Source organism: Chiloscyllium plagiosum, unplaced genomic scaffold (assembly GCF_037043375.1).
Source record: "Chiloscyllium plagiosum isolate Xiang-an unplaced genomic scaffold, Cpla_swu_hap1 HiC_scaffold_25, whole genome shotgun sequence".
Lineage (NCBI taxonomy): Eukaryota > Metazoa > Chordata > Chondrichthyes > Orectolobiformes > Hemiscylliidae > Chiloscyllium > Chiloscyllium plagiosum.
The window spans coordinates 5,188,965-5,213,154 of NW_028270163.1; the positions used below are offsets into that span (position 1 = coordinate 5,188,965).

At 44.0% G+C, this 24,190-nt stretch overlaps 1 protein-coding gene and 1 long non-coding RNA gene across 2 annotated transcripts in view; one reads left to right on the forward strand and one right to left on the reverse strand.

Moving 5' to 3' along the window:
• Positions 1-322: 322 nt before the first annotated feature.
• LOC122561976 (uncharacterized) lies at positions 323-2,659 on the reverse strand. The gene is made up of 2 exons (XR_006315180.2): positions 1,553-2,659; positions 323-677 (listed from the first exon to the last, which is right to left on the reverse strand). It is a non-coding gene; the product is annotated as an uncharacterized LOC122561976 (long non-coding RNA).
• A 1,226-nt stretch (positions 2,660-3,885) lies between these two features.
• The window catches only part of srp68 (signal recognition particle 68), a 61,483-nt gene continuing 41,178 nt past the window's right edge, over positions 3,886-24,190 (forward strand). Inside the window, exons 1-8 of the mRNA XM_088000417.1 lie at positions 3,886-4,035; positions 5,830-5,896; positions 7,456-7,569; positions 9,511-9,706; positions 14,126-14,208; positions 16,402-16,511; positions 17,708-17,778; positions 20,155-20,295. Coding sequence (XP_087856543.1) covers positions 3,945-4,035; positions 5,830-5,896; positions 7,456-7,569; positions 9,511-9,706; positions 14,126-14,208; positions 16,402-16,511; positions 17,708-17,778; positions 20,155-20,295 — 873 coding nt within the window. The 5' untranslated portion in view covers positions 3,886-3,944. The remainder of the gene's footprint in view (positions 4,036-5,829; positions 5,897-7,455; positions 7,570-9,510; positions 9,707-14,125; positions 14,209-16,401; positions 16,512-17,707; positions 17,779-20,154; positions 20,296-24,190) is intronic.

Here is a 24,190-nt window from a genome sequence, read left to right on the forward strand (position 1 = left end):
TGTGGGAGGAAACCGGAGCACCCGGAGGAAACCCACGCAGACACGGGGAGAACGTGCAAACTCCACACAGACAGTCGCCTGAGGCGGGAATTGAACCCGGGTCTCTGGCGCTGTGAGGCAGCAGTGCTAACCACTGTGCCACCGTGCCACCCACGGTTGGATCAGCCATGATCCTAGCGAATGGTGGAGCAAGCTTGAGGGGCCAAATAGCCTCCTCGTGTTCCCATTCCTTAATTAGCAGACTGTTAGTTTTTATTTTATGTCGTAATATTTTATGTGGCACACATTCAAATATTGGTGAAGATCCATGTACACCCACGTGTCCTGGTTCCCTTTTATTAAACACTTTTTGTTACATTCTCAAAGAACTTTAAAAAAATTACTGAAGGACAATTTCCCTTTCACAAAACAATTTTTGCCTAATCACATTATGATTTTCTAAGTATCCTCCTTAACAATGGATTAATGCAAATTTCCTAGGACAAATGTCAGGCACACTAGCTTGTCTCCCTCTTTCCTTGTGTAAAGTTGTTTCAGCTGCTGTGTTTCCAATCCTTCTTGCCGAAACCACTGCCTCTTTAACAACATGTGGCATCATTTTATATTTTTCTCCCCAACATAAACAACATCCCATATAAACAGACGTTTTTGGAGAAACACAGCAAGTCTGGCAGCATCTGTAGAGAGAAAGCAGAGTTAATATTTCAGGTTCAGTGACCCTTCTTCAGAACTGATGGTAGCTAGGAAAAGTGTGTGGGGGCAAGGGGAAAGAGTAAATGATGGGTGGAGATGGTAGAGCCCAGAGAAACAGAAAACAATTATTGGACGGACAAAGGAGTGGGTGAAGATCAGCCTGGGAAAATCAACAGCTGCTAATGGGGGGGCCATCAATAGCTGATAATGGGTAGCAACCCATGTGATGACAAGGCCTGGTGTGTGGGATTGGGGTAAAGACATGGAGGAACGTGATCAGGCCCTAAAAATATTGAGTCCTGAAGGCTGCAGAGTCTCCAAGCAGAAAATGAGTTGCTGTATCCCACAGTAGCCAATATTTTTGTTTAATACCATTGAGTAAGTTTTCAAATTGTCTTTAATCTGTTCCTGTGTTTATGCAGTTTATGACATCAGTTTACACAGGTTATACTCATAGCATACTCATTACTGTAATTGTTGTATATGGTAGATATGACATATAAAAAGCTACTCTAATCTACTCCAGGTGAACAGATGTTTTATTATGTCATGTGCCAGCAAGGTTTCAGACACAGAATATAACAGCCATTCATTTTTGAAAAACAAAGGTTCTTTCTGTCTGCTTCAGTCTATTAATTTACCAGGTTTTAAAATATTACATTAAAAACCTGTAGCTACTCTAATGCCAATCCTTCCCTTATCGCATCACTAAAATTTTAAGAGTGTTGTGAATTCTGCTGCTTGTACTGGCATAACTCCCTTGCTGCAAAAGAAAATGGTCATAACTTAATGGTGTGAAAATTAAGAGGAGGAAAAAAGGATGAAAAGGCAGAAAAATCCTACAATGTGAAAACATTACCTGTAATCTCTCATCTCGGAAATAATTTTGAAAGACTATCATTCTCCATTCACTCAAAGAAAGTCTCCCCTTGTTCCAGTGGTAATATCCCGGACCCAAAGTGCACCCCACAATCAACGTCACTCCCAATCTGATCATTGTCACATTGTGGACTTATGGGATCTTGCTGTGCGTTAATTGGGTGGTGCTTTAAGACAGGATGAAAGTGAGGCCTGCAGATGCTGGAGATCAGAGTCTAGATTAGAGTGGTGCTGGAAAAGCACAGCAGGTCAGGCAGCATCCGAGGAGCAGGAAAATCGATGTTTCGGGCAAAAGCCCTTCATTAGGGAGCTTCCGGGGTGGAGAGATAAATGGGAGGGGGTGGGGCTGGGGAGAAGGTAGCCAAGAGTGAAATAGATGGATGGAGGTGGGGATGAAGATGATAGGTCGGAGAGGAGGGTGAAGCGGATAGGTTGAAGGAAGGTTGACAGATGGGACAGGTCACGAGAATGGTGCTGAGCTGGAAGGTTGGAACTGGGATTAGGTGGGGCGAGGAGAAATGAGGAAACTGGTGAAATCCACATTGATGCCCTGGGGTTGAAGGGTCCCGAGGCAGAAGATGAGGCGTTCTTCCTCCAGGCGTCGGGTGTGATATATGGCTACATAGAACAGTCCATCTTCCATAGTTACCCCAGCAACCCTCCCCACCTCTTCCTCTGCTACATTGATGACTGCATTGGCGCCATCTTGTGCCCTCACGAGGTGATTGAGCAACACATTCCACCCCGACCTTAAAATCACTTGGACCATCTCTGACACCTCCCTCCCCTTCCTGGACCTCTCCACCTCCATCAATGACAACTGACTTAACACTGACATTTATTACAAACCCAGCGACTCCCATAGCTACCTGGGTTACAACTCCTCCCACCCTACCTCCTGCAAAAATGCTATCCTGTATTCCCAATTCCTCCACCTCCGCCGTATCTGCTCCCAGGAGGTCCAGTTCCACCACAGAACATACCAGGTGGCTTCCCTCTTTACTTTTCCATGTGGTTAAAGATGCCCTCCAACGCATCTCATCCACGTCCCGCACCTCTGCCCTCAAACCCCCACACCCCTCCAACTGCAACAAGGACAGAACCCCCCCCGGTCCTCACCTACCAACCTCCGCATAAATCGCATCATCCGCCGACATTTCCGCCACCTCCAAATGGACCCCACCACCAGGGATATATTTCCCTTCCCACCCCTTTCCGCAAAGACCGTTCCCTCCGTGACTACCTGGTCAGGTCCACATCCCCCTACAACCCACCCTCTTCTCCCGGCACCTTCCCCCTCCACCGCAGGAACTGCAAAACCTTTGCCCATACCTCCTCCCTCATCTCCATCCAAGGCCCTAAAGGAGCCTTCCACATCCATCAAAGTTTTACCTGCACATCCACTAATATCATTTATTATATCCGTTGCTCCCGACGCAGTGTCCTCTACATTGGGGAGACTGGGCGCCTCCTAGCAGAGCGCTTCAGGGAACATCTCCGAGACACCCGCACCAATCAACCAAACCGCCCCGTGTCCCAACATTTCAACTCCCCCTCCCACTCTACCGAGGACATGGAGGTCCTGGGCCTCCTTCACCGCCGCTCCCTCACCACCAGACGCCTGGAGGAAGAACGCCTCATCTTCCGCCTCGGAACACTTCAACCCCAGGGCATCAATGTGGACTTCAACAGTTTCCTCATTTACCCCTCCCCCACCTCACCCCAGTTCCGACCTTCCAGCTCAGCACTGTCCCCATGACCTGTCCTACCTGCCTATCTTCCTTTCCACCTATCCACTCCCCCTCTGACCTATCACCTCCATCCACCTATTGCGCTCTTTGCCACCTTCTCCCCAGCCCCACCCCCCCTCCCATTAATCTCTCAATCCCAGAGGCTCCTGCCTCTATTCCTGATGACGGGTTTTTGCCTGAAGCATTGATTCTCCTGCCCCTGGGATGCTGCCTGCCCTGCTGTGCTTTCCCAGCACCACTCTGATCTAGATTGCTGCTTTAAGATATCCTATTTACATGCATCATTTTCTTCCGCACAAAAAGATCGAAATAAACCCCTGAGTGAAGGTTTCTTCACTCCGGTTGTCACAGTAACAGTTAGAAACTTCATTATTTGCATCTTGAAAGTCCAAAAGCAGACGATGAGTCCTCCATTATCCCGACATGCCATGCGGTCTGCCAGTCCTCCATCATCCCGACATGCCATGCGGGTCTGCCAGTCCTCCATTATCCCGACATGCCATGCGGGTCTGCCAGTCCTCCATCAGCCCGGTATCTCATGACGTCGTTTCCACCCCCCTCCCCCAAGACCTCCAATATCCCGGCGTGCGGCGCGGCTGGCCGGTCCTCCGATTTCCCGTCATGCCGGTGAATATGGCGACAACGAGGGAGGATGCAGCCGATGAGAGGGATAACCAAGTGGTGGAGCTGGGGGCCACTCTGAGCCTGGAAAGTATCCTTGGCTGAGCGCGCTGCTCTCCGGGGCCGCGCCCAGTGAGCTGCCGGTTGCGGGCTCGGGGAAGCCGCCGGTGGAGAGCGGTCCCGGGAACAAGGGTTACGTGTCAGTGCCCAGAGTGGGCTGGAGGCCCCAGGGGCAGGGAGGCAGGGGAGTGAGGAGGGGGGGGGGAGAAGCGGTGGGCCGGTGAGGGGGAGCAAGGCTGACCCCCCAGTGGGGGATGGGAAGGGAAGGGAAGGGAAGGGGGGTACAAATGGAGAATTAGGGTATCCTGGCAACACGGGAAGCAGGTGGTATGGTAGAAGGTAGATAAACCATTAGGGGGAATGGAGAGAGGTTGACCATGGCAGGGACTTGGGTGGTTGGCAAACGGCGTAATCACCTCAGCTGTAGAAAACCGATAGACTCTTTTTGAGGTATTTTAGGCGCTGGAGGTGACTTCCTCGAATTCCAGGAGCAACAATTACTGTTTTATATGCAACACCAGGTTATTGTCCAACAGGTTTAATTGGAAGCACTAGCTTTCGGAGCACAACCACCTGATGAAGGAGCGTCGCTCGGAAAGCTAGTGCTTCCAATTAAACCTGTTGGACTATAACCTGGTGTTGAGAGATTTTTAACTTTGTACACCCCAGTCCAACACCGGCATCTCCGAATCATGTTTTATATGCTGTTGCATGTTTTAGAACTTTGGAAAAAAAAGTCAAAACAACAGCAGTTTTAAAAGGGAAAAGAACAGACAAAGGAAGCACATGGTGAGGTCAGTGCAGGAGAAGGAGAGAGAATCAATCTGACACCAGAGTGAACCTGCATAGTACTGCCTTTACTGTATGAATTCATGTATTCATAGACATTGGAGTACTGGGAGGTCATGTTGCAGATGTACAGGACATTGGTTAGGCCACTGTTGGAATATTGCATGCAGTTCTAGTCTTCCTATCGGAAAGATGTTGTGAAACTTGAAAGAGTTCAGAAAAGATTTACAAGGATGTTGCCAGGGTTGGAGGAGTCCAGCTATAGGGAGAGGCTGAACTGGCTGGGGCTGTTTTCCCAAGGGTGTCGGAGGCTGAAGGGTGACCTTATAGAGGGGCATGGATTGGATAAATTTTCCCTGGGGTGGGGGAGTCCAGAACTAGAGGGCATAGGTTTAGGGTGAGAGGGGAAAGATATAAAAGAGACCTAAGGGGCAACTTTTTCACGCAGAGGGTGGTACGTGTATGGAATAAGCTGCCAGAGGATGTGGTGGAGGCTGGTACAATTGCAGCATTTAAGAGGCATTTGGATGGGTATATGAATAGGAAGGTTTTGGCGGGCTATGGGCCAGGTGCTGGCAGGTGGGACTGGATTGAGTTGGGATATCTGATTGGCATGGACGGGTTGGACCGAAGGGTCTGTTTCCATGCTGTACACCTCTATGAATCTATAACTGTGGATGCTGTAAATCAGAAACCAAAACAGAAATTGCTGGGGAAGCTCAGCGTGTCTATTGGCATCTGTGGAGAGAAATCAGTGTTAATGTTTTGAGGAAGCGTCAAACATCAATTCTGATTTCTCTTCAAAGATGCTGCCAGACCATGTGAGCTTTTCCAGTAATTTCTGTTTTTGTCTCCCTCAACTGTAGATCTTAGCCAGCTGCCACGGCAAGACCAGGTCAAATATGATTTCAAGAAGAAGCCTTCCTGGCATGCATTATTTGGCACCATTGATTACTTTTTGCATTTCACTGCCTTTGAGTGAAGCAGCCAAGTCCTTGTTATTTACAAATTATTTTCCTCAATATCTGAATTCTAGTCCTGCAGATCATTAAGGACTCTCAGCAACAACATGGCCTACGACATGAAGACTACCAAAGATACAGGTGGATGGGTTATGATACTCTGTTGATGTTCATATGCAGGATATGGAAGTTGGGATTACATTTTCTTGGTGTGGCCAGTTATATCCATATGACAGATTGGGGAACCATCATCAGACAATAGCCATAATTTCCTACGTGCAAAACACCATAATTTTTAACCACTCTTGCCCCACAAGCTAATTCCATTTGGCCCAGCTGTGTGTTTTTTGCAGTGAGGAGTTTACAGGGTAACCTGATTCATATACTTTTACTAGTATACAGTAATATTGTGACAAAGAGCTGTGGATTACATTCTCCACCCATGCGTTTAAATACACAGTTACTCAGTGTGAGATGTGTATATCTTTCTCCAGTGAAGATTCCCACTCTGTTTCCTTTTCCCAAATTGTAGATCTGGGAAATCTATGGTTACAGGCCATAGATTACAGGCCAGTCTTGCCACTTAAACCAACCTCCTTCCAAAACCAAATAGATTACAGAAATTCAGGAACTTGTTAATGCACTTTGTTTGATAAGCAGCCAAAAGATGCACTCAAACTGACAAGGTGTTGTGGGAATTGCCAACACATAGCACCAGTGATCTCTATTTTCATAGAATCCCTACAATGCAATAAGAGGCTATTCAGCCAAAATATTTTCATACTTTGTGCTACTCTTTCACAATCCTTTTGTGTTTTAGGATGATCGTTGATTTCTCCTTGTAAACAGAAATCTCATGGTCAATACCTGCTTAAGCTTTGAAGAGATGTGACCAAAAGCAGCTAAATGCAGTTGAGCCACAGATCAGCCATGAGGCTGAGTGAATGCTGGGATTGATTTGAGAGGCTGAGTGGACCTTTCCCCTCTGTGACCTGGTCAAATAAATGTTTTGAGAACCCTTTGAATCAAACTTAATTGCTGTTTTTAAACTAGAATTGAGCAAGGCTTTTCTTTATGATGGAGACAAAAGGTTTTTTCTACCTTCTCTACTTCTTTTCAAAAACATCTGCTTTCTCCTTTAATCCTTTTGTGCTTTTGGCTTACACCATTCTTTTCCTTCATCACTTGCAAACCCTTGCCATCTATCCCCTTTTAAGTACATCTGCATACAATTCTCTGTATTTCGCAGTGTACAGTCCAGGCTAAGTTAATACGTTTTAACCTTGAGGCTGTTAAGTTTGGAGTACAGTGATCATGTGTCTTCTGTTAATTGGGATATACTATTGTATATCAACGATGCTAGGCATGAATTTTTTTTTTGCCTACAGCTAAGTTCTGAAATGTGGGGAAAATGGCTAGAGTCAAAAACTGTGTAAGTGTGTACGGGAGTGGGGACTTAATAGCTGTCAAAAAACTGACACTGACCGGATGGGCTGTATGACTTTGTTCTACACAGTGATTTTATGAGCATTCAGTTATTGTCCCCTCTGCACCCCTGGAGGTGTTGTGGTTATTGCTTTATGTGCACATCTGCATTCATGTTGTGGTGGCTATTTGGCTGCAGTTCCTGTACTGTTCACGGATCTATGGTGGAGGGATGACTGTGTCATCACTAACTGTTTCTCTCTACCTGGCTGTAGGGGTTACTGTTCACGCAGACTCCGCCGCCTCAGAAAGGCACTTGGCTTTAAAATGGGGAACAAACACAAGTTCACAGGCAAGAAGGTCACCACAGAAATTCTGTCAGATAACAGGTAGGAGACTGGAAATCTCTACTTTCATCCTTAATGTATGGGTATCCATAAGAAGCTAGTCTATTCAGTGATGGAGGGAAACTTCGGCCACAAAATTTTTATTGTTAGTGGCTCTTCGTGAATGACGTGAGGTGCTTCCAATCTCCTCCTGAGTCTCCACGTGGGACACTATGGTCATGTAGGTCCAACTCTGCTGAGATAGAATGGAACTAATTTAATACTTTGTATGTCCAATGCACTAGCACTTTTGCACAAATACATTTGTAGCGAATTAAAACACAATCTGCCGAGATATTGTGCTGTTCCAGAGAAGGGAAGTGTTTACTGTTTTATAAGGAGCTGCATAAAATAAACTATCATGTTGCTATGCTGTCGTGGAATGGTGGGTGCTGTTATTTATTGCAAGCAGGCAGAACACATTCCCCTAGTTCCACCTGTTCGTTTCTAGTGAGGTACTAGGAATCCTAGTACTTAACACTGCGGTCTGTGAATTTCCACCATGTCTATTGCAAAGCTACCAGCAATACAGCTGATAGAAATAATGCTGATCTGAAATTATTGCCCAAACAAAATTTCTAATTGTTTTAAACATGGTAGGTATAGTAACCTAATGGAGACTGATGTTTTGATGTAAGGTTTATAAATTAATAGCACAGGAGTGCTGAGAAAAGTAACAATCCTTCCCAAATTTCGAAGCCTGGGTACTGAAGCATTTGGAATAAAACAACATTGGGGTAGTAGGTGTTTAACCTTCGACCCTCAGACAACCTATCCCTGGGGTCCGACCCTCCAAATCCAAGAAGTGCAATCGTATTTTTAATATTTCTATTTTGTTTGTTCCTCATTCAAATTAGTGGAGCTTGGGTGACTTTGAAGGAACTAACAGCTTCAGTGCTGTTAGTTCATTTTTAATCAAACCCCAATCACAGTCTGTTGTTAATATGCCTCAAATTATCTGCTAATGAATACATGTATTAATTAATAAATGTACAGGTTCGTGGTACTTGTGGCTTCATGCTGTGTGCATTGATGATGGAAACTCTGTGTACACACATGATGAATTGGTAATAATATATTCCATCAATACATAAAGGCTGGCGGTGGATTTTCTTCTGTTGGAAGCATTGTAATCCAGTCTCAGCTAATGAACATGCAGACCTTACAGTGAGCCATTTTATTACCAGTTGTGTGTTCTGACACAATAACTGACTTGTTACCCATAAAACAGGAAAACCTCCAAAACACTTCACTGAAGTGCTGTTGGTCAAAACTGTACACTGATCCAAAGCAGATTAGTGTGGGTAACTAAGAAAAGAGGTTTTAAGGAGGATCTTGGAGGAGAGATGGAGCTGGAGAGGTTTCATAAATTTGTTGCAATATAGAAGGAGACCTATCCAGACCTATCCAGCTGGAGTGGATGAGAGCATGGCCACTGAAGATAGGGCGGTCAGAGTTTCCGTGGATCATCCAGATTACTGCTTAAACTATGTACCTATCTGAACTGTGGAAGGTGCTTTGAGAGCTGAGTGAGTGACTATGGTCAATAGTGTTTCATATTGTGGATGTTGAATTTACTGGTGGATACATGGGCGGCACGGTGGCATAGTGGTTAGCACTGCTGCCTCACAGCGCCAGAGACCCGGGTTCAATTCCCGACTCAGACGACTGACTGTGTGGAGTTTGCACGTTCTCCCCGTGTCTGCGTGGGTTTCCTCCGGGTGCTCCGGTTTCCTCCCACAGTCCAAAGATGTGCGGGTCAGGTGAATTGGCCATGCTAAATTCCCCGTAGTGTTAGGTTAAAGGGGTAAATGTAGGGGTATGGGTGGGTTGCGCTTCGGCGGGTCGGTGTGGACTTGTTGGGCCGAAGGGCCTGTTTCCACACTGTAAGTAATCTAATCTAATATGCAGTGCCCAGTCTAATCAGCCTCCCTCCATGTGTAGGTATTTACTGCTGGTTCTAATGGATGCTGAGCGAGCCTGGAGTTACGCCATGCAGTTAAAACAGGAGGCAAATACTGAACCGCGTAAACGATTCCATCTGTTCTCTCGGCTCCGGAAAGCCGTCAAACATGCAGAGGAGCTGGAACGTCTGTGTGAGAGTGACCGTGTTGATGCAAAAACAAAATTGGAAGCACAGGTAAACAAATTGGGGGGAGAGTCCTTTTAGAGGAATCAAAGCTTTGGCAGTTTATCTTATTTTGGTGGTGGGGACGCAGTGGCAGTTTAGTCCTTCGATCTCAGTGCTTTTATATTTTGGGAGGATTTTGACCTTGTTCAGCAGCTGTGATCTCTACATCACCCTTTGTTTCCAGAAGCCAGTTGCTTTATCTCTGCTCAAGCTCTCATTAATACAGAGAGACTCTTCTGCCCTGCTCTACTTAGAAATGTAGGAGCCGGAGAAGGTCATTTAACTCCTTGAGCCAGTTCTATCATGATTATGAAATTGGCTGATCACAGAGTTCAATACCCTAATCCTATCTTTTCCCCACACTTGTTGAACCTTTTAGCCACAAGAGCTATCTCCTCGAAAACATAAAATGTTTTATTCTCAACCACTTTCTGTGGTAGCAAGTTCCATAGACTCACCATTCTTTGGGTGAAACATCCTTCCTGCACCTAACCTGTTTGGTATTGTCAGAATTTAAAGATTTCAATGGACTCTCCAATCCCCCAAATTTCAGTGAATATAATCCCAACCAACACAGTCTGTCCTCACACACCATTCCTGCCATCCCAGGAATCAATTAGGTAAACCTTTGCTGCCCTCCCTCTACAGCAGGGACATCCTTCCTCCGATAAGGAGACCTACATTGCTCACAGTATTCCAGCTGTGGCCTCATCAATTTCCTGTACAGTTGCAGTAAGATATCCTTGTTTCTGTACTCTCGCTGGGAAGGCCAACATACAATTTGCTGTCTTCACTGCCTGCTGGACCTGCACCCTTACTTTCAGCGACTGGCACGCAAGGACACCCAGATCTTATTGAACATTTACAGCAATTTAAATAATCTGCCTTCCTATTTTTGCTACCAGGGTGTATATCATTTATCCACATTACATAGGTCATTCTGCTATAACAGGAGGAGAAAGTGAGGACTGCAGATGCTGGAGATCAGAGCTGAACATGTGTTGCTGGAAAAGCGCAGCAGGTCAGGCAGCATCCAAGGAGCAGGAGAATCGACGTTTCGGGCATGAGCCCTTCTTCAGATCACCTTGCACCCAGTTTTGTGTCATCTGCAAATTTTGAGATATTATGTTTAGTTCATTAACATAATTAAATAGATATTGTGAATAGCTGTGGTTCCTAGTACTGATCCCTGTGGTACTCCACTGGTCACTGCCTACCATTCATTTCCACTCTTTGTTTCCTGCCTGTTAGCCAATTTTCCAACTATCTCAATACACTGCCCCTAATCTCATGCACTTGAATTTTGCACGTTAATCTCATGGGGATTTTGTCAAAAGCCTTCTGAAAGTCCAAATAAACCGCATTCATGGCTCCTTCCCATCAACTTACTAGTTACATCCTCAAACAAATTAAATCTCTTCACAAGATTTTCCCTTTGTAAATCCAGGCTGACTGTGTCTGGTTCTATCACTGTTTTCTAAGTGCATCGCTATAAAATCCTTGAAAATGGACTCTAGCATCTTCCCCAGTACCGATTTCAGACTCGCTGATCTATAATTTCCTGGTTTCTCTCTACCTCCTTTTTTAAATAGTAAGGTTACATTAGCTGCCCTTCAATCTGCAGGGATTGTTCCAGAGTCTGAAGAACCTCAGAAGTTGACCACTGATGTACTCTGGGATTTGGGTTATCAGGCACTGTGGATTATCAGCCCTCAATCCCATCCAACACCATTTCTCTACCAAAGCAGATTTGGTTGTTCCTCCTTCTCACTAAACCCTACTTTCCCATCATTTCTGCTATGTTATTTGAGATCTCCATCATGAAGGCAGGGAGTAAACCACGAATTTACTTTGGTGGCCATTTCTTTGTTCTTCATTGTAAAGTTCCCTGTTTCTGACTGTAAGGGATCTACATTAGTTTTCACCAATCTTTTTTCTTTGTGTACCTTGTTGAAACTTTTACAGTTGTCTCTAACATTCCTTGCAAGCTTCCTTTCATATTCTATTTTCCCTCCTTAGTCAATCCCACGGTCCTCCTTTGCCGACTTCTAAACTGTTCCCAAGCTTCAGCTCTATTGTTTTCCTTTTAGCTACCTTCATAAGTCGTGGTTTGGCCAATGTTCTCTTTGCACTTTTGCACCAGACAGGAATAAACAATATTTTAATTGATCCATTCTCTCTTTGAATATTTGCCATTGCCTACCTGTTGTCATTCCTTTCAATAATCTCCCAAACCATAGTCCACTCACACCTCATACCATCATCGTTACCCTTATTAAGGTTCAAGGCCCAGGTCTCAGAATCAACTACCTCCCTCTCCATCCTGATAAAGATTTCTACATTATGAATCACTCGGGCACAGAACCGAAAGTACTAAAAAACAGAGGCACATATATACCAGGCAGGACAGAGCACCAACACTTTATTGAAGACACAGTGACGATGTCACCTAGCAAGGTGAGAAAATGTCTGCAGAAAAACACATCACCTCAGCAAATGAATCTACGACCTCAATTCTGTATTATGGTCGCTCATCCCCAAAAGCTCTCTGTCAGCAACATTTTATTCCTTTCTCTCTGCATCGCATCCAGTCTAAGATGACCTGTTCTCTAGTTGGTTCCTCAACATATTGGTGCAGAAAACCATCCCATATACACTCTAGGAGTTCCTCCTCTATGGTATTGTGACCGAGTTGATTTGCACAGTCTATATGCAGATTAAAGTCACCCATAATTACAGATGTTCTGTTACCCCATACGTCTCTGATTTCCTGATTAATGCCATTCCCAACATCCTCATGTTTAGGTATCTATATACCACCCTCACTAATGTTTTTTGTCCCTTGGTATTTCTCACTTCTCACAATGTCTCACATTGGACATTGTCTGTGCTGATATATAAACACAATATTGTGTTTATATTTTCTTTAACCAGTAATGCAGCTCCACCGCCTTTTCCTTTTAGTCTATCCTTCCCAAATACTGAATACCCCGAGATGTTCAGTTCCCATCTCTGGTCATCCTGCAGCCATGTCTCGGTAATTCCCAACTATTCCATACCTGTTTATATCTATTTCTGTGATTAATTCATCCACTTTATTTTGAATGCTCCAAGCATTCAGGCATAAAGTCTTAAAGGTTGTCATTTTAATGTTCCTTCTCCTGTTCCTGCTTTTTTTTTAGTATGGCCTTGTTTGGTTCTGGCCTTCGATTCCTCTGTGTGTCACTTCACTTATTCGTCTTCGTGTCTTCCATTCTTGTCCCCTTCCTCTGATTCCTTGTATAGGTTCCCATCCCCTGCCAATTTAGTTTAAATCCTCCCCAACTAGGCTGGCAAATACTCCCCTTAGGATATCCGTCTCAGTCCTGTCCAGGTATAACCTGTCCAGTTTGTAATGCTACTACCTTTAAATTATAACCCTTTTGGAAGATGTTTAATATAAAATAATGTCAGTTTCTCCAGGGCCTTTTTTTCCTGTTCCTTGTTATTACAGAATGCAGCCCGTCGAAATTATAAACCACTAGATGTTGTGAAGACTTACTTGACCTTAGCAACTACTTACCAATCCGCTCTGTTGGATCTTCTACCCTGGTCTTTCTGTGAGTCGTCCATTATTCCTATGCATCAAGCAGGACATTCTTCCCTCCCATTGCTTCACCATGACAGTGACTATAAGGATACCCATTCCACATTCAGGACACTTCTCATCTTCTCAAACAGGAGACTAACTCTACAGAACTGTCAGATGTCCATAGTTGCGACTCGTGAGGGTAGCACTGCTATTTATAGATTCGTTGCAAAAGTTATAGATTCTACAATAAGTGCAGCTGAAGTTACCTGATTTTCAGACCTACATTGATCGAAACTGTAGATCAGGTTTCTGTACCAAACAAGAGTGACTATTTATTATTATTTTCTACAAGTTAGGCAAACTCCTTTGAAAAAAACTGGTTTTGAAACAATTCTTTTTCATTTCACTACACGAATTTTAACGAACGCTAAAATGAAAAGACAAGGTTGTTACACATTGAATTCTTGCTGGCACAGTTTATACTACCGTGAGAGCAGCTGGTCAAGGAATAAGTTATCTCCGGCTGTCCCATGGGGTGACAGAGGGGTGACTTGTTGCAGACATGAGTGAGAGGCACTGGAGAGAGATCAGTGCATGATCAGAAGAGATAGAAGCCTGTATGGAATCAGCACACATTCAGTTGTGGCAAATGGTCTGTCTCTGTTGATTCTGTGTATTGTGCATCTTTGTTCATCACCTAGCAGTATGAAACTACAGTGGGAACCTGCTATTAACACTTTGCCTGTGATCCCTGTTTTGTTACTCAGTTTAATGGGCTAAAGTGTTGTATGGCTCTGTTGTTTGTTGTTATATCATAGCGGATGCTTCCTGTGCTGACTGCTTTGCATTTATTTCAGGCATACACTGCCTATCTTAAGGGCATGCTGAGTTTTGAGCTACAGGATTGGAAAAGTGCTATGCAGGCTCTGCACAAATGCAAGTGAGTGATTTTTCATTTTTACAGCAGCACTCCTTTGTGTTCATCTTCTCAATGTACACCATGTGTGGTTCTGTTCCATGCCTCCCACTGTCTTCCACTTCCCTGTCAATATCATGCCATGGTCTTACTTCCTGTTTGGTCCTGGGGGTATGAGGTTTTTTCCATTGGTTTTGGGAATGCGGTCAACGTTGGCATTCTGCATGTGTTGCCATCTTTTGAGGTGATGATGGAATACCACCTGGCAGCACTTCAGCCATTATGCCAATGACAACCCACAAGAGAGTTAAGTTCGGTATTCAATGAAAGCACGATAAATGTCCAAGCAGAATTATCTCTAATTTCAAAAAATGGATTTTCATTTCGTTGCTGTTCTTGCTCTCCGTTGTAGATCTTTCAGGATATAGAAGTACTGTCAAAGTCAGCTGAATGAGTCAATCATTCATACTACAACCAGCATGTTGCAGTAAAAGCACGGGTGGGTGCACATCCTTTGCAGATGTACCAATTGATTGGTGTTAAAGTTCTTGAGGTGTTATAATAGCACCATTCTGACTTGAGACTTGTATATTGTAGGGAACTTTGAGTGGCTCATTGACTGACCTCACATTGCAGAATATCAAACCCATGTCCTGTTCCTATTGCACTTTATTGATGTGGCTATTTTTGTTAAACCTTTGATTAATGGTGATGTGCGTTATCTTGATGGTTGGGGAGACTGAGCAGATGTGGAAATTTTGGAGAATAATCTGGAACTTCTCTTCAGATGTTTGTGACCTAGTGATCGTTAGCCCAAGACTAGTGGTAGCCAAGTCATTCCATGACTGTTGAAGATATTTTGTTGAATGATGTGGGCATTGTCAGTTCTAAGCACCTTGACCTAACCTCCTCAATGCCAAGACCAAGATATATTATCTTTGGCAGCAATCGTTTCGATATTCTTCATTACAGGGTTTGCGTAAGGCTGAAGCATGGAGGTGGGTGGGCAGGATTTCTCATGAATGATGTTAGAGTAGTAAAAAGGTGTAGCATGGAAGGAGGCCATTAAGCCTGTTGTGTTAATGCTCACTCTTTGAAAGAACAACTCTGCTTACCCACTCCCCTGCCCTTTCCCCATAGCTCTGCAATATTTTACTATATAGATAACGATCCAATTCCCTTTGAAAACCTCGGTTTACCCTGTCTTCACCCCACTCTCAGGCAGTGCATTCCAGTGAAGCAGTGAGGAAAGGGGTGGGGGTGGGTGTCTATTTGAATTACTCTTCAGAGGCTTCAGTCAAAGGAATCGTTTCCTATTTTCTTCAATTTGTCTACCAGCGCTGGACTTAACGCAGCAGGTACCGCTAACATCTGCAGGTTGATATGTCTGTAATTTACTGTGTTTAGTATAGACAGTTTATTGTGAAAGGGTTTTCCAGTTGCCAACTTGATCTGGAGGTCAGGGTAGCTAACAAATCTACTTGAGCTCCTGAAACTGAAAAGTTGGTCATCCAGCAGATCAGTGGCTAGTGCTGCCTGTTGTTTACTCATCAGGTATGGGATTCTGTACAGTGGGGAGGTGAAAAACAAACACGTTGTAACCAGGTTGTGCCACTTCACTATCTCCACAGTGTTTTGTTCTTCTGAGTTGTTTTTGACTGTTGCTTACTGTTTTTCTCAATTTGAACATGCAAATTTAACATCAAAAACCATTGCATTTTACTAGAATATAATTTTTTTTTAAGCAATGTGCATACATAAGCTATGTGTCCCATTTTCCTCACCCTACCATTGCTGGTCATGCCTTTAGCCATATAGGCCCTATCTCTGGTATTCCTTGTCCAATCTCTTTACCTCTATTTTCCTGTTGTTTAGCGTATGTTAAATTCTACCTTCCAAGTGAAACAAGCCACTTTATGACAGGCAGTTCTTGCTTTTCTCTTTAGTTTGGTCAACCAGTTTCAATTTTTGTCTGTCTCACTGGAACAGCCTGCAGTGTTTTTCCATGTTAGAGCACTGCATTGATGCATGTTGTTGTTGAAAAGCAATGAGCACTGTCAAAAGTTGGGTAGTAAATACACAGCCTCCCAAGTGACTGTCTGTTGCCTCCATTATTTAAGCTGGACCAGTTAAACACTTGCACATGCAGCACTTTTCCAGTGCCCAGCTACATGCAGTATGGAAGTTTTGACCCTAATTTGCCTTTGTGTTTGACAGGACAATCTATGAGAAGTTAGCTAGTGCATTTACAGATGAACAGGCGGTATTATACCATCAGCGTGTGGAGGAGATCTCACCTAATATACGTTACTGCGATTATAATATAGGTAAGATCATGAACAAAGTCCCAATGAGGCGTTCAACTTGACAAGCTGAACTATTCCTACACTTCCGGTAGGATTGTGTTAATGCATCAATCTCCACTCCTTTTCTGAAGTCCTTGTTTTCATATCAGAGCTCTGGATTTCCACAGTAGATCTCCAATAACTTGTGCACGTGGACATTCATCAGATGTGGTCCTGGGCAACTCATGACATTAAACTCATTTTTCCTCTTGCTGTTCCTACCATAAATTTGGAAATTTTTCAAGGTTGGTGAGGTGTGTTAAAATGAACTTCTCACAATTTTGTCTCTCTCACTCTCCTAGTGTTTTTCTTTCTCTCTCGCGCACACACCTGCAGGTCAGATGTTAACATTGTTCTGCATCAAGGTGTGCGGCATCATTATAACCAAAGTGCAGCAACCTATCTTTTGGCATTGCCATATATGTCCCACAGTCCAAGGTGAGAAATATTCTCCTCGAAGCCTAATCTCAACGTTAAATCTCAGCAACTGCCAGCAAAACCCTGGACATATTGACACATTTCAGAGGGTATATTGCAATCTTTAGGTACATTTGGGAAGCATGGCAGCTCAGTGGTTAGCACTGCTCCCTTACAGTGCCAGGGACCTGGGTTCAATTCCACCTTTGGGCGACTATTTGTGTGGAATTTGCAAGTTCTTCCCTTGTCTGCATGGATTTCCTCCGGGTGCTGCAGTTTCCTTCCACAATCCGATGATATGGAGATTAGGTGGATTGGTCATGCTAAATTGCCCATTGTGTCCAGGCTTTGTGCAGGCTCTGTGATTAGCCATGGGAAATGGGGTACAGGAGTGGGTCTGGGTAGGGTGCTCCTTCAGAGGTCAATGTGGACTCAATGGACTGAATAGCCTGCTTGCACACTGTAGGGATTGTTGTGATTTTTTGCTACTTCTGTCTTTGACCTCCCAATATATCAGCTTTCTTGTTGCTTCATTCCCTCTCTCTTTTGCCGCCTTCTCCCTCAGTGTGGGAGTCAGTGGTTCAAAGTATTTTAAAGGTTACTTGTTACGACCTAAGACCTGGATCTGTGTGGAGCAATCAGGAACTGAAGTATTGCTTCAGAATGCTCCAACTGTCTTACGATACAGCCCATCTGAGAAGAGCAGTGAGTGCTGAAATATGAAGTCTATATTTATGGAGAAAACTTTTCTCTGTTGACAGGTGACCAGTCTGCAATGAAAGAACTGATTCAGATGCGAATGAAATCAGGAGAGGCTGGAGGGTTGCTGGATGTAAGGAGTACTGTTTATAATCAGTTTGTAATTGAATAGGGTAAATTTCATTGGTTGTAATTCTAACCTTTTCTGATTGGTTGCTTCCAAAGTTTGTAGTTCAGTTTGCTTTGTTTGCTGATTGTTTGGGGTGAGAGAGAGAGCAGGGGATACGCAATTGCTCAAACCGGGACTCTTCCTGCACTGTCTGAAAATGAGGATTATGTTTTTGATGCAGTACCTTTTTAGGTGTATTGAATTGTTTGTATATTGGATTATCCTATGCTTCTGGGGTGGTCCAGCAGCAAGGCTAAACTTGCAGTGTTACAGTTTGGTTAACAATGACAATCTTAGGCTACCACTTCAAACTTGATTTAAGCAGCCCCCAATTCTAATCAGGACTGTTCCTGACAGTGAGAACCTCTCCTGCACTTGACATCATTGATTGAAAGCATTATTTTCAACAGTCTGGCACCATTTATTTTAAGCTTTATTTTTTGTTACTGTATAAATCCTTTCTCATCCACATGCACAGGTATTGAGTTGCCTCATTAGCTAGTATTTAGCATATTGGGTGACTAATCCAGCTACTTTCCCTGCTGGAGTGCTCCCTGAGATAATGCTGCTACATCTCTGGTTTCCGGTATCCTATAGTTATTGATGAGGCTTTGCACTGACGTGTAGTCATCACTTGTTAAAACCATAGGTGTTTACAGCACAAAGGGTAAAAACTGCAGATGCTGGAAACCAGATTCTGGATTAGTGGTGCTGGAAGAGCACAGCAGTTCAGGCAGCATCTGAGGACTTTTTGGAGGTGGCGGAAATGTCGGCGGATGATTTGGTTTATGCGAAGGTTGGTAGGGTGGGCACACGTATGGGCCCCAGCTATGCCTGTCTCAATCAATTTCACCAACACATTCCACCCTGACCTTAAATTTACCTGGACCATCTCTGACACCTCCCTCCCCTTCCTGGACCTCTCCATCTCCATTAATGACGACCGACTTGACACTGACATTTTTTACAAACCCACCGACTCCCACAGCTACCTGGATTACACCTCTTCCCACCCTACCTCTTGCAAAAATGCCAACCCGTATTCCCAATTCCTCCGCCTCCGCCGTATCTGCTCCCAGGAGGAGCGGTTCCACCATAGAACACACCAGATGGCCGCCTTCTTTAGAGACTGCAATTTCCCTTCCCACGTGGTTAAAGATGCCCTCCAACGCATCTCGTCCACATACTGCACCTCCGCCCTCAGACCCCACCCCCCCAACCGTAACAAGGACAGAATGCCCTTGGTACTCACCTTCCACCCTACCAACCTTCGCATAAACCAAATCATCTGCCGACATTTCCGCCACCTCCAAAAAGACCCCACCACCAGGGATATATTTCCCTCCCAACCCCTCTCCGCCTTCCGCAAAGACCGTTCCCTCTGTGACTACCTGGTCAGGTCCACGCCTCCCTACAACCCATCCTCCCATCCTGACACCTTCCCCTGCCACCGCAGAAACTGCAAAACCTGTGCCCACACCTCCTCCCTCCCCTCCATCCAAGGCCCTAAAGGAGCCTTCCACATCTATCAAAGTTTTACCTGCACTTCCACTAATATCATTTATTGCATCCGTTGCTCCCGATGCGGTCTCCTCTACACTGGGGAGACTGGGCGCCTCCTAGCAGATTGCTTTAGGGAACATCTCCGGGACACCCGCACCAATCAACCACACCGCCCTGTGGCCCAACATTTCAACTCCCCCTCCCACTATGCCGAGGACATGGAAGTCCTGGGCCTCCTTCACCGCCGCTCCCTCACCATCAGACGCCTGGAGGGAGAACGCTTCATCTTCTGCTTCGGAACACTTCAACCCCAGGGCATCAATGTGGACTTCAACAGTTTCCTCATTTCCCCTTTCCCCCACCTCACCCTAGTTCCAAACTTCCAGCTCAGCACTGTCCCCATGTCTTGTCCTACCTGCCTATCTCCTTTTCCACCTATCCACTCCACCCGCCCCCGACCTATCACCTACATCCCCTCCCCCACTCACCTATTGTACTCTATGCTACTTTCTCCCCACCCCCACCCTCCTCTAGCTTATCTCTCCACGCTTCAGGCTCTTCTTTTATTCCTGATGAAGGGCTTTTGCCCAAAACGTCAATTTTCCTGCTCCTCGGATGCTGCCTGAACTGCTGTGCTCTTCCAGCATCACTAATCCAGAGTTTACAGCACAAAGCCCACTTGGCTCACTATATCCAAGCTAACTCATCCCTGGAGCAGTTTTCACTATGACTCACTGTTTCATTTATGCTAAAGGATTTGTTGAGATCAAGTGGTATTAGAAATATTGTTCTTAGACTTTATTCATTCCGACGTTAATTTATGTGCATTTTTCAAAGTCACTGCTAACACAGACCAGAGCAAAGCATGCTGCCACTATGAGTGAAGTGAAGTGGAGGGGCCGAGTCATCCCAGTGAAAATCGACAAAGTGCGGATCTTCCTCCTTGGACTGGCAGACAACGAGGCTGCAATTGCACAGGTACAGCTTTATACTTGGAGCAAAGTGATTGTAAAAGATGTTCAAACAAAATTTATGGGATGGGTAGACAGAAAGGATTGGATTAGCAATTGATACCTGATGTCGTTCTCCTGTTAACCAAGGATCTGCTGTATTTTTTGTTTGCTTTTTTCCATCTGTGTGAACTCTCTTTATTTTATCAGACCGTCTGCCATCTTGGGTAAAAGGAGAATATCTCATGGCACCAATTTGAAGAACAGCAGTGGTGGGTTTCCCTCTTATGGAAAATAATATTTATCCCTCAATCTGGAAATGTTCTTTTGTGAATAAAAATAAGGAGGTCTCACTAAAATTATACAGTCAGACCACAGCTGGAATACTGTGAATAGTTTTGGTTCCTTATATCTATGGAATGACATACTGCATTGGAGATGTCCAGAGAAAGTTTACTTGGCTAATGCCAAGTATGGAAGGACTGTCTTATTGGAAGGATTGAGTAGGTCTGGCCTATACTCATTGAAGTTGAGAAGAATGAGAGAAGACCGTATTGAAATATTTAAAGTTCTTCGGTGGTTTGATAGTGTAGATGTGGAGAGGTTATTTTCCCTTGTGGGGAGTGCAAGACCGAAGAGCACAATCTCACAGTACGGAGTTATACATTTAAGGCAGGTCAAGAATTTCTCTTGAAGGTAATGAATCTGTTGAATTCTTTACCACAGAGATCTAGAGACTACGTCACTGAGAATATTCAAGACTGTGATAAACCTGAGAATTAAGGCTTGTGGAAAAAGAGCAGGAATTGTGAGGTTGAGGATTATCAGATCAGGTATTGAATGGCAGACTAGACCCAATGGTCTGAATGACCTGCGTCTAACCCTATGTCTTAACTTTCTGAAGGAAAGTCACTACACCTGAAATGTTAACTCTGTTTTCTCACAGATCTGTTGAGTTTTTCCATCAATTTCTATTTTTCTTAATTCCTGGCACCTGTGTCTTATGGTCATATTTTATGTTTTGTGGAATAGACAGAAGGACACTAAATCCTTATTTTCAGTAAAATATGCTTCCGCAGAGTTAATTTTATTGTTTTATTTTCCATTCACCATGCTTCCTTTGTCTTCTGTATCACAATTTGTTCGCACTGACAACACAGCCTGAAGAAGTTGTAAATGTAATTATGGTGGTTGTATTCTTAGATAACCTCCTCCACTGTCCACCATACCAACAATTTTGATGTCATTTGGTAGAGGGTTATTGTTCAGACTAGAGGCCTGTGACCAGTGATGTACTGCAAGGATCGGTGCTGTGTCCACTGTTGTTCATCAGTTATATAAGTGGTTTGGATGAAAATTTAGAAGGTATGTTTAGTAAATTTGCAAATGTTGGTATGGTGGACAGTGGAGGAGGCTATCTAAGAATACAACTGGATCATGATCAACTGGGCCAATGAGCTGAAGCATGGCAGATGGAGTTTAATTCACATTAAAAATGCGAGGTGTTGCATTTTGCAAAGACAAACTATGGTACAACGAACACAGTTAAAGGTAGGAACTGAGGGAAGTGGTGTTGAATAGAGGCCTCTGGTTGCAGATACATAATTCCTTGAAAGTGGCTCACAGGTAGATAAGATGGTGAAGAAGGTGGTTGATGTGCTCTTTTTCATTGGTCAGAGCATTGAGTATAGTTATTTGGACGTTATGTTACAGCTGTACAAGACATTGGTGAGGTCGCATTTGGAGTATTGCATACAATTCTGGTCATCCTGCTATAGGAAGAATGTCATAAAACTGGAATGTTTGCAAAGATTCACAAGCATGTTACCAAGACTGCTTTAATGAGGGGCTGGATTGGCAGGGACGTTTTTCACCAGAGAGTGAGAGCCTGAGGGCTAACCTTTATAGAGATTTATAAAATCGCGAGGGGCATACTTGAGGTGAATAATCAAGGTCTTTTCCGCAGGGTAGGGGAGTTGAAAACTTAGAGAGAATAGATTTAGGGTGAGAGGGGAAAGATTTAAAAGGGATCAGAGGGGGCAACTTTTTCACACACACAGTGGTTTGTATATGGAGCGAGCTGTCAGAGGAAGTGGGGAAGGTGGATACAATTACAACATTTAAAAGATATTTGGATAGATACTTGGATAGCAGAGGTTTAGAGGGATATGTGCCAAACGCAGGCAAATGGAACTAGTTTAGTTTAAGAAATCTGATCAACATGACATATTGGGCCAGAGGGCCTGTTTCCATTTTGTATGTCTCTATTACTCACTCGTTGTAAAAAATATTCTTTGTAGTAGTGATTTATTAAATTAAGTATTGGCTTTGCGCTGTCAAGGTTTTAGCTCTGCAGCGATAGACCTTTTAAGTCACCATTAATTATTTTGCAGTCACTGGAATCACAGTACAGTTTCCTGTCAGTAGACGGTGCTATTGCTTTTTTAATATACGCAGATCTATTCTAGAGCGTTTCAGTGTAGAGTTTAAGAAAGAAGAGCAATTGATGCTCAGTTTGGAATTTTAAAGGCTGTAAATTGGAGTGGAGGAGGGCAAGGTGTCAGGCCATGAAAAATGAAGTAACAGTAGTGAGGTAATGGCTGAAATAAGTTCAAAAAGAACATCCTGTTTTAATCCAGCAAGGTTTCAAAGAGGAGGGAAAGGAGTAGGAGTATTTAGCATAGAATACAATTTGGAAAAAACTTACATGCTGGCTTAGTTCTGCCTCACTATTCATGTCATTACCTGGCCCACAACAGCACTGTCAGCAGTAGAGGTTGCAGAAGAAGTTGCTGGCTTTGTTTTATTAATTTACGGGATGTGTGTTTCACTGGTTGGGCCAGCATTTATTGCCTATTCCTACTTGCACTTGAGAAGGTGATGGTGAGCTGTCTTTAGAACTGTTGAGGGTTGGTTAGCTGAGTTGGCTGGGTGGCTGGTTTGCATTGCAGAGTGATGTGAACAGTGTGTGGATATATTTCCTGTACTGACCGATGTCATCATGAAGATCCACCTTCGCAACCTCATCCCTTGCCTGAGTCAAGATGGTCCTCAGGTTAAACTGACCAACAGCAATGTCTTTCCCATGACAAAACATCCCTATGGTCCTCTGGGACGATGGTTACTTTTAAGCTGAACTGCTGCACCTTATGTGCTGGAGATAGACTTACAATGCCATTATGCTGTGATTTCCAGAATTATGACCCAGTCATACTGAAGGGCAGCAACATACTTCCAAGTCATAATGTGACCTTTTAAAGTTTCTCGAGCTGGGATGTGCAATGAAAGAATAATTAGCATGATTTATCAGCCTAGTTACGCGGCCACGGTAGTGAACATGTTTAATCAGCAGTTTGGATGTTTTATCAATTCAGGCTGAAAACTCCTGGTAATTGCATTGTTGAAATGAAACTGGTTTCTAGGTTATTTCAAGCAGGCGAGAGGGAAACTGCCCTCCAGCCCAGGAGGAGTTGGTATGACTACATTACTTGGCTATGCTGTTTATCTGCTTTACAAGACACTATAGTGTGGTGAGGACAAAGGAATGTTGGTTCCGATTTCAACGGCGATACTGTGTTTAGTGTGTGCTTGTTACCTTCAGTACGATTGAATTTCCTGTCGCAAGTGATAACTCTCACTTGCTGCTTCATAAAATTAGCTGTACTTGTCTAATGAGGGAAGTTGAGGGGTGTGTCTGCTAATACCTGTCCTGAACTATTTGGCAAAGTTGCGGGCAACCCCAGCAACTGAATAAAAGGAGTGAAGAAGAACCTATGATTGCCATTTAATGGTTTAATAAACCAACAATATTCAAACTTGACCCATTTGTTATTGTCTGCCACTTTAAATTCATTCCATGTCACTGATTGTTTAGTGGAGTTACGTGGTTTCATGTGAACAAGGCCTGACTCTGTTTCCTCTCA